The sequence below is a fragment of the Scyliorhinus torazame genome, chromosome 13 (genome assembly GCF_047496885.1).
Source record: "Scyliorhinus torazame isolate Kashiwa2021f chromosome 13, sScyTor2.1, whole genome shotgun sequence".
Classification (NCBI taxonomy): Eukaryota; Metazoa; Chordata; class Chondrichthyes; order Carcharhiniformes; family Scyliorhinidae; genus Scyliorhinus; species Scyliorhinus torazame.
In genome coordinates, this window is record NC_092719.1 from 73,900,372 (window position 1) to 73,917,237 (window position 16,866).

Sequence of the window (16,866 nt, forward strand, 5' to 3'; positions counted from 1 at the left end):
CATCTTTTCTTTCATTGTGACACTTGACTTAAAAGTTGAGTGTGGGTAGAACAACAATTTGTATTTATCTAGAGCCTTTTATGAAATAATACATCTTTACGGTACTTCAGCAGCACGGGTTCAATTCCCATACCGGCCTCCCCGAACAGGCGCCGGAATGTGGCGACTAGGGGCTTTTGACAGTAACTTCATTCAAGCCTATTTGTGAAAATAAGAACATAAGAACTAGGAGCAGGAGTAGGCCATCTGGCCCCTCGAGCCTGCTCCACCATTCAATGAGATCATGGCTGATCTTTTGTGGACTCAGCTCCACTTTCCGGCCCGAACACCATAACCCTTAATCCCTTTATTCTTCAAAAAACTATCTATCTTTATCTTAAAAACATTTAATGAAGGAGCCTCTACTGCTTCACTGGGCAAGGAATTCCATAGATTCACAACCCTTTGGGTGAAGAAGTTCCTCCTAAACTCAGTCCTAAATCTACTTCCCCTTATTTTGAGGCTATGCCCCCTAGTTCTGCTTTCACCCGCCAGTGGAAACAACCTGCCCGCATCTATCCTATCTATTCCCTTCATAATCTTATATGTTTCTATAAGATCCCCCCTCATCCTTCTAAATTCCAACGAGTACAGTCCCAGTCTACTCAACCTCTCCTCGTAATCCAACCCCTTCAGCTCTGGGATTAACCTAGTGAATCTCCTCTGCACACCCTCCAGTGCCAGTACGTCCTTTCTCAAGTAAGCATTTATTATCATTATTCACAGGAGTGTTATGAAGCAAAATTTGACACTGAACCACTTAGACGATATTATGGCAGATTGTCAAGACGTGGGCCAAAGATGTATGTTTTAGGGGCATCTTAAAAGAGGTAGAGAGGTGGATAGGGAGGTGGTGGCTCAGTGGTATTACTAGTAATCCAGAGACCCACGGTAATGCCTTGAGGGTCACCTGCACAAATTCCACCATAGTGAAATTTGAATTCAATTAAAGTCTAATGATGACCCTGAAACCATTATCTATTTTCATAAAACCCATCTGGTTCACTAATGTCCTTGAAGGAAGAATATATGCCATCCTCGTATGGTTTGGCCTACATGTGACTCCAGATCCACAGCAATGTGGTTGACTCTTATGAGGCAGCACAGTGGTTAGCACTGCCGCCTCACAGTGCCAGGGACCTGGGTTCAAATCCTTTTTTTTTCTATAGATTTAGAGTATCCAATTATCTTTTTTCCAATTAAGGGGCAATTTAGCATGGGCAATCCACATAATCTGCACATCTTTGGGTTGTGTGGGTGAAACCCACGCAGACATGGGGAGAATGTGCAAACTCCACACAGACAGTGACCCAGGGCCGGGATTCAAACCCGGGTCCTCAGCGCCATAGTACCAGTGCTAACCACTGCCCCACATGCTGCCTTCTGAGTGCAATTCTGACCGTGAGTGACTCATTTTATTGAGTTGCCACGTTCTCCCATGTCTCCGTGGGTTTCCTCTGGGTGCTCCGGTTTCCTCCCACATGTGATGTGCAGGCTGACTTGATTGTCCATGCTAAATTGCCCCTTCAAAAAGGTTAGGTGGGGTTGCCGGATTAGGGGGATAGGATGGGGGAGTAGGCCTGGGTAGGGTGTTCTTTCAGAGGGTGGGTGCAGACTCCATGGACCAAATAGCCTCCTGCACAGTAGGGAATTCTGTAATTCAATGAGAGGTTTAGGCTGAGATTTCCGGAGCCCAGGGCCCAGGCAGCTGAAGCCACCGTCACCAATGGTGAAGCGATTAAAATCAGGAATGCTCAAGAGGCCTGAATAAGAGAAACGTTGTGGGGCTGGAGAGAATTACCGAGGTAGGGAGGGGTGAGAGGGAAAAGGTTCCAAACTAAGGATGCAGATATTAAAATCGAGGCATTGTTTAACTTGGAGCGCTGTAGGTCGGTGAGTGCAGAGGTGAATAGGACGGGTGCGATTAAGGGCACAGGCAGCAGAGTTTGGATGACCTGAGGGGCTGGTTTATCACAGTGGGCTAAACAGCTGGCTTGTATTGCAGAACAAGGCCAGCAGCGCGGGTTCAATTCCCGTACCGGCCTCCCCGAACAGGCGCTGGAATGTGGCGACTAGGGGCTTTTCACAGTTCATTGAAGCCTACTTGTGACAATAAGTGATTATTATTATTAGTAGAATGGAGAAGGGAGGCCATCTGAGTGTTTTGGAATAGTCAAGTCTAGAGGTATTAAAGGCATTGATGAGGATTTCAGCAGCATATGAGCTGAGACCGAGCCGAATCTGACAATGTTATTGAAGTGGAAGAATGTGAGTTTAACTACGGTGCAGATTTTTAAAAATGTGGGGATGTGGGTGTCGCTGGCTGCACCAGTGGTCGGAAGCTCATTTCAGGGCCAGATGGATATGACACCAAATTTGTGAGCAGTCTGGTTCAGCCTCAGACAGTTGGCAGTAATTTATGAATGAATTAACTATGAAGTCCAATGTGCTAATTTTCCAGTCATTAGTTATTAAAGAAAGGAAGAGGCTGCAATTACTACTGAAGTTAATGCCTCTCGCATGTGTAATTCTGTAACTCCCAGGACATTTTCAGTTTAAAAACAGCGACATTGCTACTGTGCAGACTGACAGTTGCTGGAATCTATAGAAAGACTGAAAGACTTTGGTTTCGGATGTTGTTTAGAGAGTTAATAATGCGGTGTTGCAGAATACATCGCAGTTCAAAACTTTAATAATTTTCTAATCCATAATCCTGGGAGTCAGTGGTCGTACATCCCCAGCTGACTGCATAATGCTACTAACGGGATTCCTAATATAGATTATGGATGCTGTACTTGGTTAAATAGAGTAAACAGGATTGTCAGTGTTTAACATGCGGCTATAAATAATTGAAGAGGGTAAAAATAGCAAAATTGTGCGTAACTATATTCAGCCTTCGTTTTGTTCTGCCCGAAGCCTTCCAATGACATAAAAAGTAAATTCAGCACTTCCATCTGGATGTAAATTGGTTCACTGCTGCACTGACAATGAAACAAAACAAATGTGATATTACAATAATGGATATTACAAGTTTATTTTGTAGAACAGTGGACAATACTCTTTCCGTGCTAGAATTTGCATTCAAATGCAGTCCAGATTATCCAAAGTTCCCTCTGTCTCCCATCTGTAAGAATCTTATGCAAAATATGTCTGGGTAGAATCAATTCAGCTCATTGTAATTGAATCAATGAAGAAAACTGTCTAAAATCTTTGCTGCACAAAGCTGTTCAATTACTGCTGATATTCCCTTGAATGATCTCCTGTGGCCTGGTGCAGTAAGGTATGCCTAAATTCCCAGACAAGAGTTAACTGGCATTTACTTTCCCACTCCTTTCAGAATCTTGGCCTGTTTATGTACAATTGACAAATGGAAAGGTCTATGGCTCTGATTTAATCGTGAGTGCAACTGGAGTGACACCAAATATTGAACCATTCATCACAAATAATCCTGTAAGTACAGTACATGATTTTATTCAGCTACTTGAGTACTGTATTAGAAATTGGAACTAGGCCTTAGCGAAGGCACAAAGTTGCTTCTCCACACAGAGTATCTGTGGATACTGGATTCGCCGCCGTCAGGATGCTCCGTTTTGCCGGTTTCCCGACGGCATGGGCTGCCCCATATGGGAAACCCCATTGACCAGCCGGCGAAATGGAGCATCCCGCCGGCGTGCTGAACCAGAAATCTGGCGTGGTGGGACGGAGAATCCAGCTCACTGTCTTTGTAAGAAATGAATCAAAATCGTGAAATATGAATGGTTGAATCAGGTGCACATTTTGGAGTCCAACATGAGCTATCTATTCAAATTTGATGCCCAATCGAAAGCTTCCTCCTTGTGCGTCTCAAACCAGCAATTCTCCAACTTTGTTGAAAGCGATTCAGAAATCCTGATTTTAACCACAGAATTCCTACAGTACAGAAGGAGGCCATTCAGCCTATCGAGCCTTACCAACCCTCTGAAAAAGCGCCTTACCTAGGCCCACTCCCCCTACGTCCCCCGCCCTATCTCCATAACCCCACCAAACCGTTGGGCACTAAGGTCTGGTGCAATTTAGGGGCAGTTTAGTTTGGCCAATCGCCTAACCTGCACATCTTTGGACTATGAGAGGAAACAAGAGCACCCAGAGGAAACCCACATAGACACGGGGAGAAAGTGCAAACTCCACACAGACGGTCACCTAAGACTGGAATTGAACCCAGGTCCCTGATGCTGTGAGGCAGCAGCCTCAACCATTGTGCTGCCCCATCAATCATGCATCAATCATGCTTGTCAAAAGTTGTCTTCTCTTTTTTCTTAACTTAGAACTTTTAGGCATTTTTGCTATGTTACAAATGAATCTTTGTATTGACAAAAATAAATGATCCCCTTGTGTCAACTGAGGGAGGATGGAGCAATCTTGCAAAACTGTTTTGGCAACTTATGAAAGGCTGCCCCCTGCTGGCTTTATATATGCTGTTTCCACTGAAAATACTTTGTGAATGTTTGGCATGGTTTGGTATTGTGATTGGTTTGTCAAATACAACAGGTTCATATACACATCTTTTTAAAACATTGTTTCTAGATGTATTGGTTTAAGGGCTGGTTTTGCCACAATTATGTAGAATGTCTTCAGTAACCCTTGAATGAGTTAGTGGTGGATTTGATCTTTGCCAGATAATAATATGTGAAAATCAATATCAAATAAATTGCTAGTTTTGCTTGGGATGCAATGATAGTTACCTTGGGAATGTTCACCTTTTTGCATTAAAGTGTGCTCATTAGAATTTGGGGTTAAAACAGGTAGAAGGGGGTTTATTCTATGCCTAGAGAGCACTGGGTGAAAACATACTCTAATTCTCGAAATGCGTTCAATTTGAACATTGAAGGGAACGACTAATTTGTCTCTTCACCCTCAAAACCGCTCGTTAAATTTGTTTAGTAAACATTTAAAAGCTAATGAGCATTAAAATATTTATCGGTCAATAGAACAAAATGGCAAATGGAAGGCACTGAATATTTTGCTTCCTGTATGTAAGTAATGGTAGTTTGTAGCACAGTTGATAAAGCAGATTTATTTAGTTCTCATCATTTGGAAGACCTGACCTCTAATAAATGAAGAACAATTGCAGAAGTTTGAAATTTGTTTCTGATATCTCAACTTGTTATTTGATCAAACTTGAAGGTGGAAATAATGTAACTTCCTGATTGACTACATCTGCCCCAACAGGAAGTATCAATAAGCTGGAAAACGAAAAGCTGGATCTGAATTTTATTGGTGGTCCCATGCTGAGTTGTTATAACTCTTTGTGCGGGCATTTCACCCGAGCAGTAACTCCTCATGTATGCTTGAGTATCTGAATGCTCAGCAAGTGAATTTGAGTGTGTGCGCAGCGTACATAGTGTGCAATACTTACCAGCAATCTCCAGTTGATGAAAGTAAATGTTATATGGCAATAATCATTTGACTTTTGTATTGCATTGTGGTGATGTACAGGTGTGAATTTTGAATGTCTAGGAAGGATTTTTATTTTGTGCAGATTTTCTTTTTGCCCTCATCTGGAAGGTACTTACCCACATACATGCACCCGCTCAAGAGGTTGGCGTAACGTTCCCACACCTACTCACGCAAGAAATGAATATAACAGACCGGGACTCCGTCCTTTACTATGTAATCCAGCTGTTCATGGGATAAACACGCTGAACCATTCTGAAGCACTGAATCTTAAACTTAAAATGTTCTCTCTATGCCATCTTGCACTCACTACTGCATTTATAAAGATGCTTTTGAACTGTAAACTCGAGTTTATAATTATGTTAGATGTGCTGCCAGACTTTACTCAACCTTAATGAAGTGTGCCTCTTACCCTTTTAAATCAAGGTTCATGATTAGGATTTGTTAATTTTGAAAGCTGTGTGAGGGATATAAAAAGAAAACCTTCTTCCAAGTTGCTGAATCCTAATGTTGACAAAAACAATCACTTCTTCCAGTATTATATTTCTTCTTATACTTGCAGTTATTAATGCTGGGTTAGTTCTCAATGTTTTAGTTGAGTTGCGTGAATATTTAACTTGCTTCATTTTTAACTTCTTTTCCCTAGCGCACCAGGCATGTGTTACTTCTGCAGCTGCTGTACTTTTTGCTCCTGTTCTTTTCTCTTTTTAAACCCTGCAAATATAATCCAGATTATGCAATCAATTGGAATTTGAAAAACAGGTAAAGGAGCAGTCATTGAAAGTTAATACAGTGTTCTGTATAAAATGTCGCTGTAACCGCTCTGAAAGCTCACCATGCCTCACTTTTTGTTTGTCCTTTTTCACAACTTTAAAATTTTTCTTTACTCGCTTGATGTGAGCGTCAAGTCCAGTATTAATTCCCCATTTTTTGTTGTCCTAGAGAAGGTGTTGGTGTGCCGCCTCCTTGAACCACCACTGTCCTTGTGGTGTAGGAACACCCACAGTGATGTTAGGAAGAGACTTCCAGGGGCGGGATTCTCTGATCGGGTTCGGCGACTGGCCGGAGAATCCATTGTTACGCCGGAATCGGGGGAGCCTCTATTTTTCCAATGCTCTGCCTCCTCAAAAATGGCGTACTCAAGAAGTATGCCCCACGCTGCCGGGGCAGCCCCAGGACGTCGCCTGAGACCCTCCCCCGATGCTCCGCCTCCGATGGGCCAGGTTCTCGATGGCATGGGGCGCGAGTCCTCTAACTTTTCGGGGACCTCGCGCGGCGGCTGCGGACTGTGTCCAGCATCGCCACAGTTGGGGGGGGGGGGGGGTACAGCCGTTCTGCTGGCAGGGGGGGCTGGGGGGGGACTGGCGAGGGGGGGGTTACAGGGGTGCAATTTGGCAGGCCGGGTTCACGCGTGGACGGTACGATGTTGTATGGCATGGCCGATGCAGGCCGCCGCTGTGCGCATGTGCTGCCACAGAGCCGGCAATGCTGCGTCCACGTTGTGAGTTGGCTTTACGTGGTGCGGCTGCCTGCCCCCCACCAGACGGAGCATCGGTGCGGGGGCGGCGCCGACATTTTGGTCGTAAGACCAGACGGATCCTGCGGACATAGCCGCAGAATCGGAGAATCCTGCCCCAGGATTCTGACTCCATAACCATGAAGAAATGGCATTATATTTTGAAAGTCAGGATGATTTGTGGCTTTGGGTAATTTGCAGATGGTGGTGTTCTCATGCATCTACTACCCCTGTTCTTCTAGGTGGAAGAGGTTTGTAGAGGTTGAAGGAGCCTTGACAAGTTGCTGCAGTGCACCTTTTAGATTGTAGGCACTGTTGTCACTGTGCACTGGTGATATAGGGAGGGAGTGAATGTTTAAGATGACAGGGCGCCAATCAAACAGGGTGATTTGTTCTGGATGTCAAGCTGCTTAATAATCTTTATTGTCACAAGTAAGGTTTATTGAAGTTGCACTCACTCAAGAAAGCGCGGAGTATTCCATCACACCCTTGACTTGTACCACATAGATGGTGGACCAGCTTTGGGGAGTCCTTGAGTTACTCATTGTGCAATTCCCAGCCAAAAAAAGCCTTTGTAATGACCTTGTAGCTACAGTATTCATATGGCTGGTCCAAGTTTGATTCCCCAGTGGGATTATGCTCAATGATATTACTCAATAACATTACTCAATGGTGACACCTGGGATGCGGAGTCTGCATGTTCTCCCTGTGTCTGCGTGGGTTTCCTCCGAGTGCTCCAGTTTCCTCCCTCAAGTCCCAAAAGGCATGCTGTTAGGTAATTTGGACATTCTGAATTCTCCCTCAGTGTACCTGAACAGGCTCCGGAATGTAGCGACTATGGTCTTTTCACAATAACTTCATTGTAGTATTACTGTAAGCCTACTTGTGACAATAAACATTATTATTATTATTCGTGGGGGATTTAGCAATGGGTCATGCCATTAAATGTCATGGGGAGATGGTTAGATTCCCTATTGTTGGAGACGATCATTGTCTGACTAATGTATAGTGTGAATGTTATTTGCCACACCAACCCAAGGCTGATTGTTGCTCAGATCATGCTTCCATATAGGGACAAACTGTTTCAGTATCAGAGGAGGTATGAATGGAGCATTGTGCAATCATCAGCGAGCATTCCCACTTCCGACCATAGAATGCAGGAATGGTCATTGTTGAAGCAGCTGAAGATGGCTGGGACTGAGATACCCGCACCAATGTCCTGAGTCTGAGATCATTAGTGTTAAGAATTGTTAGAATGAATTTATTAAAAGAGATTATAACCAATATTCATGCACTTGGAGTAAAAAACGCCACTAGCTACATGTTTACATAAGGGGTCAGTCAATTTTACACATATCAGTGGGATGAGTTTCCCAGAGAGCCTTGTACTCCTCAAGGCCGTAGCTTTTTATTGTAGAAGGAAAAGGTGGCTTATTCTTTGCAGGAGGAACAGACATTGAGACAGCGATTAGGTGCAGCCTCTGAGAAGGTGGAGGAGGACAGATAATGCCTAAGTCCTGCTTGTGAACCAAGTACCTCCTGGATCTAGAGATATCTGTTTCATACATAAACATATATGCAGATAGCATTGGAATCTAATAACTTTTAATATATAAACCTATATGCAGACAGCATTGGAATCTAAATAATGTTCTGCGTACATGACTATCAGTGTATAAAGGTACTGCAATTCTATAGGTTAGCAGAGTTCTCCTTCAGAGGTTCTTCCGATATCATTCTCTCCCAGTATATGATGGAAGAATAAATGATCGTACTGTACCCGAGTCTTCTGAGATCATTTTGTGCAAACATTGCCACAACAAATGATCTCCGACAACCACAACCACCTTCCTTTTTTTTTTGTATGGCTCCAACCTGAAACCTACAGAAACCTATTGACTTCAGCTGTGCTCAGGCTCTTTGATGCCACGCTTGGTCACATGTCATCTTGATGTCAAGAGCAGTCACCCTCGTGTCACCCTGGAATTCATATCCTTTGTCCATGTTTGGAATAAGGCAGTAATGAGGTCAGGAGCCGCGTGATCCTGGCGGAACCAAAACTGAGAATCAGTGAGCAGGTTGTCAGGGCCCATGGTCTTTGAACATCCCATTCCTTCAGTCGTTGCTTGATATCGCATGGAGTGAGTCGAATTGGCTGAAGATTGGCATCTGTATTGCTGGGTTCTCAGAAAGGGGTGAGGTGGATCATCCACTCGGCATTTGTGGCTGAAGATGGCGAGAAACTCTTTAACTTTGTCTTCTGCACTGATGTGCTCGACTCCTCCATCATTAAGGTTGGGAATATTTGTGGAACTTTCTCCTCTACTGGAAAATCTCGGCATCTGGCTTCATTACAATTTCCAGCAGCTCCACAATTATTCCACTTCATGTATACAGAAAGCTGACACTTTGGAGTTGACTGCACACCAGCTGGACCACTCAGTTCCTTGATGCATGTTGTTTTGAAGTATGCTGTGTGGCTGCTATACTTGGATGTTCAACGTCAAAATTAAATGACTTTTTGGCTGCAGTTGATTAAAAGTGGCTTAGAGAAATCATTTTGGGTACAGTTTTTATTTTAAACAAGAACATTTGTGCGTAATATTGCAATTTAAAATGGATAATTAACTCTAGGGAGGATGGCTGAATATCCAGTAATGCAGCTTTGTGTGGCTTGTGCGTCAGTTGCCATCATTTCAGCGTTGACAAAACAGTGAAGATCTCCCTTCAACCTTTGGGCAAACAGGCGATCAGCCTAGATGCATTTAAGGGAAAGTTAGAGGAGTAAATGAGGAAGGAACAAATGGAATATATGCTGTGAGGGTTCGATAAATTACATAAAATTTGCAGGACAGACAGGTCATTTGACCCAGCAGGTTGAGGCTGATGTTTGTGCTCTGTATGACCCTCTTCCAACTCTGCATCAAGTAAGGAAGCTTCTCCTGAATTCCCTAGTGGGTTCAGAATCCTAGAAAGCGTATGGCACAGAAAGAGGCCACTTAGCCCAGTGTCTGCACCAGCCGAGAAATGAACCACGTAGCCTAATCCCACTTTCCACCCTTTGGTCCATAGCCCTGTAGGATACAGCACTCGAGGTGCCTATTCAGGCACCTTTTAAAAGAGCTGGGAGGTTCGCGACTCTACTACACATTCAGGTAGTGATTAGGGAGAGAGTTGCAGGAATTTGACCCAGTGACAGTGACGGAATGGTGATATATTTCCAAGTGAGGATAGTGAGTGGCTAGGGCAGCACGGTGGGGGAGTGGTTAACACTGCTGCCTCACAGCGCCGAGGACGCGGGTTCAATCCCGGCCCCGGGTCACTGTCCGTGTGGAATTAGCACATTCTCCCCGTGTCTATGTGGGTCTCACCACCGCAACCCAAAAAAATGTGCAGGGTAGGTGAATTGGCCATGCTAAATTGCCCCTTCATTGGAAAGAAACAATTGGGTATTCTAAAAAAAATTTTTAATTCTAAAAGGATAGTGAATGGCTTGGACACGAACCTCCAGATGGTGGTGTTCCCATGTATCTGCTGTCCTTGTCCTTCTAGGTGGTAGTGGTCATGGATTTGGAAGGTGCTGCCTAATGAACCTTGGTGAGTTCCTGCAGTGCATCTTGCGCAGTGCATCTTGCAGGTGGTACACACTGCTGCAATTGTTCATAAGAACATAATAACTAGGACCAGAGTAGGCCATTTGGCCCCTCAAGACCATGCAGACACTGCAACAACAGATGAACGGATATCGCACGACAATCGTCAGGCAGGAATGTTCCCTTCCAGTCAGGAAACACTTCAGCAGTCAAGGGCATTCAGCCTCTGATCTTCGGGTAAGCGTTCTCCAAGGCGGCCTTCAGGACCCGCGACAATGCAGAATCGCGAGAAACGTATAGCCAAGTTCCGCACACATGAGTACGACCTCAACTGGGACCTTGGATTCATGTCGCATTACATTCACACCTCTTTAACCTGGGGTTATCCCTCTCTCCAGTTGCTTTGTCTGGACCTGTAGACTTAATTACCTGCAAAGACTTGCATTCAAAGTATCATATTGCATCTTTGACTTTGTCTATATAAATGTTTCTGGAACCCACCTCTTCATTCACCTGAAGAAGGAGCAGTGCTCCGAAAGCTAGTGGTTAAAACATTAAACGAGGAAGCCTCAACTGATTCATTGGATAGGGAATTCCACAGATTCACAACACTTTGGGTGAAGAAGTTCCTCCTCAACTCAGTCCTAAATCTGCTCCCTCTTATTTTGAGGCAATGCACTCCGTTCTAGTTTCACCTGCCAGTGGAAACAACCTCCCTGCTTCTATCTTATCTTTTCCCTTTATAATTTTATATGTCTCTATAAGATCCCCCCTCATTCTTCTAATTTCCAATGAGTATAGTCCCATTCTCCTCATAAGCCGATCCTCTCAACTCCAGAATCAAAACCTAGTGTATCTCCTCTGCACCCCCTCCAGTGCCAGTACATCCTTTCTTACATAAGGAGACCAAAACTGTTTTCAGTACTCCAGGTGTGGTTCGTTGGTGGTGAAAGGAGTGAATGTTTGTGGAAAGAGTATATCACTGCAGTAGGACCTGGATGATGTGAGCTTCTTGAATGTTTTTGGAGTTGCACTCATCCAGGCAAGAGGAGAGTATTCCATCATTGTGCCTTTTATGTTGTGGATTGGCTTTGGGGATTCAGAAGGTGAGTTACTTGCCACAGGATTCCCAACCTCTGAGCTGCTGTTGTAGCCACAGTATTTATATGGATAGTCCAGTTCAATTTCTAGTCAATGGTAACCCCAGGATGTTGATGGTGAGGAATTCAGTGATGGTAATGCCATTGAATGTCAAGGGACAATGTTTAGATTCTCTCTTGTACATGAGTGCAGCACGAATGTTACTTGCCACTGTCAGCCCAAGCCTGGATATGTTCCAAGTCTTGCTGCATTTGGGCATGGCCTGTTTCATTACCTGAGGAGTCATGAATGGTGCTGATCATTGTGCAGTCATCAGCAAACATTCCCGCTTCTGACCTTATGATGAAAGGAAGGTCATTGAAGAAGCAACTGAAGATGGTTGGGCCAGGACACTACCCTGAGGTCCTACTGCAGTGATATACTAGAACTAGGATGATTGGCTTTCAACCACCACAACCATCTTCCTTTATACCAAGTATGACTCCAACCATCAGAGAGCTTCCCCGCTCTTCCCCCCCCCCTCTCTCTCTCTCTCTCTCTTCCCCCCCCCCCCCCCCCCCAACCCTCTCCGCTTACCCATTGATTCCAGATTTTCTAGGGCTTCTTGATGCCACATTTGGACAACTTTGATGTCAAGGGCAGTCACTCTCACTTCGCCAAATGCACCGCCTCACACTCCTCTAGGTTGAATTCCATTTGCCACTTTTCTGCCCACCTGACAATTCCAGGGTGTTATTAATGACTAGCATTTATTTCTGGCCCCTGAATTCTGAATGCTTCCCCATCCCGCCATCATGACTGGCCCATACCCACCAGGACTACAGCTCAGTGTCAATATTGCTTATATAACTTAGTCACAAGGCACAATCCCTTGGCAGCACAGTGGTTAACACTGCTGCCTTAGCGCCAGGGACCTGGGTTCACTTCCAGCCTTGGGTGACTGTGGAGTTTCCACATTCTCCCCATGTCGGCGTAGGTTTCCCACGGGAGCTCCGGTTTCCTCCCACAGTCCAAAGATGTGTATGTTAGGTGGGGTTATGGGGCTAAGGCAGGGGAGTGGGCCTAGGTTGAGTGCTCTTTCGGAAGGTCGGTATAGACTCGATGGAGTTCTTTCTGCACTGAAAGGATTTTATGAAACTGAGTTATATACATAATGTATGGAAATAGGAATTTAGTGCAAAAATATTGAATTACTTGCTTACATTCCCTTGGCAAATATATTTATTCCTGAACCAATCTTACCTGAGAAAACAAATTTGGGCGCCATCACATGACTATCTGTGGGAATTTATTGTACACAAATTGACCGCTGTATTTCTCTTTGCTAGAACAGTGAGTACGCTGCAAAGGGAAGTGGAATTAATTCGGTATTGCTCCAGCAAGAAGCCAGTATAGACACGACAGGTCAATTGCCCACCTTGTGTATCGGTGCGATCAAAATAAATTACTAAATTGAACTTTTAATTAATAACAGGTGGAAGCATTCTTGTATTGATCGTACTGTTCTAGTTGATTCATAATTCCAAATTCTCTCTTTTATAGCTTGACGTGGCAGAAGATGGGGGTCTTAAAGTTGATGAGCAGATGCATACCTCGATCCCAGACATCTTCGCTGCAGGTGACGTCTGCACTGTATCATGGGAGCCTCGTGCTCTTTGGCAACAGGTACAGTATATGCCATCTGTCAAAGCATTTGTCATTCACCTTAGAAAATGCAATTTGCCTGAATGAGCGGATATTTCTTTTTCATTTACTCAACCGAGCAGATGCGATTGTGGACCCAGGCGAGACAGATGGGATATTATGCAGCAAAGTGTATAGCAGCAGAAATGTTGGGGGAATCGATTGAACTGGACTTCTGCTTTGAATCATTTGCCCACGTCACCAAATTCTTCAATTATAAGGTAATCTTGAAAGCAGTTACAATAAAATAAGCTGAACCCAGTGCTTTCAGCTAAAGCTTGAGTATCTGTACTAATAATAGCGGAAAATTCATTGTGTGCTGCTTTTTAAATCGATTTACCATTTATTTTACACAATGACTGCTGAGAGAATGGTTCTCTCGTGCTTTTTTAAATATATATATTTTTATTCTTTTTCACATTTTCTTAAAATTTACACCCCACCAACAAACAGTAAACGGTAACGAATACAATGTCAATCCCCTTATCAACAACAATGATCCCATCCTCCCACCAACCCCCAAACAACGGCCCGCATGACAATATAAGCATCAAAGAAAAAGAAACCTCCCAAGAAAAAAAAGAAAAAGTAATCAGGAATCGCCACAGACACCATTACCATATATAGTCCAACATCCCCATCCCCCCCAATATTCAACGCCATCCAATCCCCGATGGTGTACTGTGGATGACACCCATGAATTGCAGACCCCCCCACACACACAGATTCCTCCCCTCCACTTCCTCTTTTAAACTCCTCCCCCCAGCATCAGTTCCCTCCCCCAACTTTTCACCCCAGCTAGACACATCAAAACCTGTTCTACCAGGTTCCGATGGCCACAGCTCTCCCCCGACCGCTCTCCCGTTCACTGGCCGGCTTAAACCAGCCAGCGTGGAGGCCCCCGCCCGGGTCTCCTTCCCCCCCTGCACGGTCCCAGGGAAACAAAGAAATCCCCTTTAACACAACCCCAGCATACACACCCAAGCCCCAAAGAACCATCATTGCAAATGAAAGTCCCAACTCTTCCCTTGTCCAAATATACAGCGTTGACTCATTTAGTACATATACCAACACAAAGTTGAAAAATAAAGTTACATGAGGCTACATCAATACAAGACCAGCTCTCAGTCCCATTTCTCAATTCTGCCACAGTCCTTCTGCCTTCGCAAACCCCTCCGCCTCTTCCACCGTCCCAAAATAAAAGTCCTTGGATTAGTAGGTCACCATCAACTTAGCTGGATACACTATGCCACACTGCATCTTGCTGTTGTACAGTGCCTTCTTCACCCGGCCGAAGGCCGCCTGCCTCCTCGCCAACTCCACCGTAAAGTCCTGGTAAAGGCGTATACCAGCTCCAGCCCCTCTCGTGCTTTTAACTAAATGACTCAATGATGTGTAAAAACTCACTCATTTGAGGACTTAATTTGACATTGATGCTTTCAAGTTGTTTATACTTCTTTTCCCTTTAAGGTGGTGTTGCTCGCAAAGTACAACGGCCAGGGCCTGGGGACAGATCATGAGCTGCTACTGCGATGCACCAGAGGCCAGGAGTATGTGAAAACAGTGATGCAGAATGGAAGGATGAAGGGAGCCGTGCTCATTGGTGAAACCGACTTGGAAGAGACCTTCGAAAATCTAATTTTGAATCAGATGGATCTTTCTGCATATGGAGAGAATTTACTCGACCCAAACATTGATATAGAGGATTATTTTGATTAAGATGAACAGATCTGCAACACATTTGCTTCTTATTGTGAAAGTTCTTTAATTCTGTCCTGATGGACTATAGTGAAGTACCTTGTGCCTGGTGGTTGTTAATGACTCCATGGTATTATTGGAGGAGATGCAGGAAGTTCTTCCAATGTCCTGATCAACCTTCCTCCCTCAGCCAACACAAGCAAAACAGATTAGATGGTCATTTGTATCCTTTACTGTTAAGGGGACCTTGCTCTGTGGAAATTGGCTGCTTTGATTGTTTACATAAAAAAACAGGGACTGCACTTCTGACTCTGAAGCACTTCTGGATATCCTGAGGATGTGGGAGGTGTAATATCTATCCTGATAGGTTTAAAGTGCTTTAAGTTGTATTTTTACTAAAATGTCATGAATTGATTCCATCTTTCTCGGATCTTCCAAATAAATTGTGTTCTTCTAGGGGGGGAAAAGTGCTCTGAATTATGTTTTATGTTTGATTGTGATTGACCTCGTGGAAATTGATACTTTGATGAGAAGGCTTCTTGCTCTACTTTGTTTTGTCATTTTTTTAATAAATAGCATCAAACCAGCAACGTCAATTTGCATTTATGTCGGGCCTTTAAATTACTAAAACATCCGGAAATGCTTCACTGCCAAACAAAATTTGCCCTTAATATTTCAACATTTATAAAGCACAAGTGAAACTTGTAATTTTTTTTGTCAGTATTCAGTTTTTCTATCTAGGCATTTATCTCATGTTAATTCCGTCATTGGCCTGTAATTTCCTCAGTGTGGCAGTCAGCGGCAGATTGCCACTCGAGGAACTTTCCTTCGCTCAGATTGCAAATCTCCTGTGTCGCCTGCCCATCCTCACTCAGACAGGGTGAGATAGGAACAACGAAGCTGCAGCACTGGGGTGTAAATGAAGTTAAGCGAAGGGGGGGACACATCCCCTTTTATGGCATGGGGTGGAATCGGATGGGAGTGGCAGTCAGGCGGGGTTGGTGGGTAGAGGTCAAACAAGGGTGGAGTGGGGATGTTGGGAGGAGAGAGGGTCCTGAGCAGGACTGGATCTGGGTGTTAAAATAGTTTTGCTGAAATTAGAAGTGTGTTTTTTCCTTCTAACTTTCAGAGTAGCTACTAGGGTAAAAGAGGCAGAACCATCCGAAGTTAATGACTTAAATTGCTTTGCTGAATGGTGCCCAGCGCAATTGTCTGGGGAAGTTAGCATTTCTGGACAAAATTGCTGGATAAACATTTGGGAACTTCTGAGAGGGATTATCCTGTGCATTTCCCTATTTGAGTATCCCCCCCAAATACGATGCTGGGGAGCCATTGTGTTTAAAGCTACTCTGTCTATTTTTTAAATTTAGTACAGTAAGAAGTCTTACAACACCAGGTTAAAGTCTCAACAGGTTTGTTTCGAATCACTAGCTTACTAGCTTTCGGAGCACAGCTCCCTCAGGTGAATGTGCTCCGAGCTGTGCTCCGAAAGCTAGTGATTCGGAACAAATCTGTTGGACTTTAACCTGATGTTGTAAGACTTCTTACTTTGTCCACCCCAGTCCAAAGCCGGCATCTCCACATCATGGCTTTTTAAATTAAGGTAGTTTATACCCAATATGTAATTTATGCTTAACAAGTGCCACATTGTCACTGGGGCCTTTGAGTATGTTGTAATGTTGAAGGAACCCAGATATGAAATACCACAATCTGTAATAATAAAGTACTGTCACCATAGCAATCTCTCCACCAGACAAGTAGAAGTATCATTACCACAAGGTTGCATATCCTCATCTTCCTCCC

At 44.1% G+C, this 16,866-nt stretch overlaps 1 protein-coding gene across 2 annotated transcripts in view; it reads left to right on the forward strand.

Moving 5' to 3' along the window:
* Positions 1-15,649, forward strand: part of pyroxd1 (pyridine nucleotide-disulphide oxidoreductase domain 1) — a 44,332-nt gene extending 28,683 nt beyond the window's left edge. For both annotated transcript variants that reach the window (XM_072471763.1, XM_072471764.1), the window contains 4 exons: positions 3,377-3,489; positions 13,225-13,347; positions 13,449-13,586; positions 14,836-15,649. In XM_072471763.1, the coding sequence (XP_072327864.1) occupies positions 3,377-3,489; positions 13,225-13,347; positions 13,449-13,586; positions 14,836-15,084 (623 nt within the window). In that variant the 3' untranslated portion in view covers positions 15,085-15,649. The remainder of the gene's footprint in view (positions 1-3,376; positions 3,490-13,224; positions 13,348-13,448; positions 13,587-14,835) is intronic.
* Positions 15,650-16,866: the final 1,217 nt, after the last annotated feature.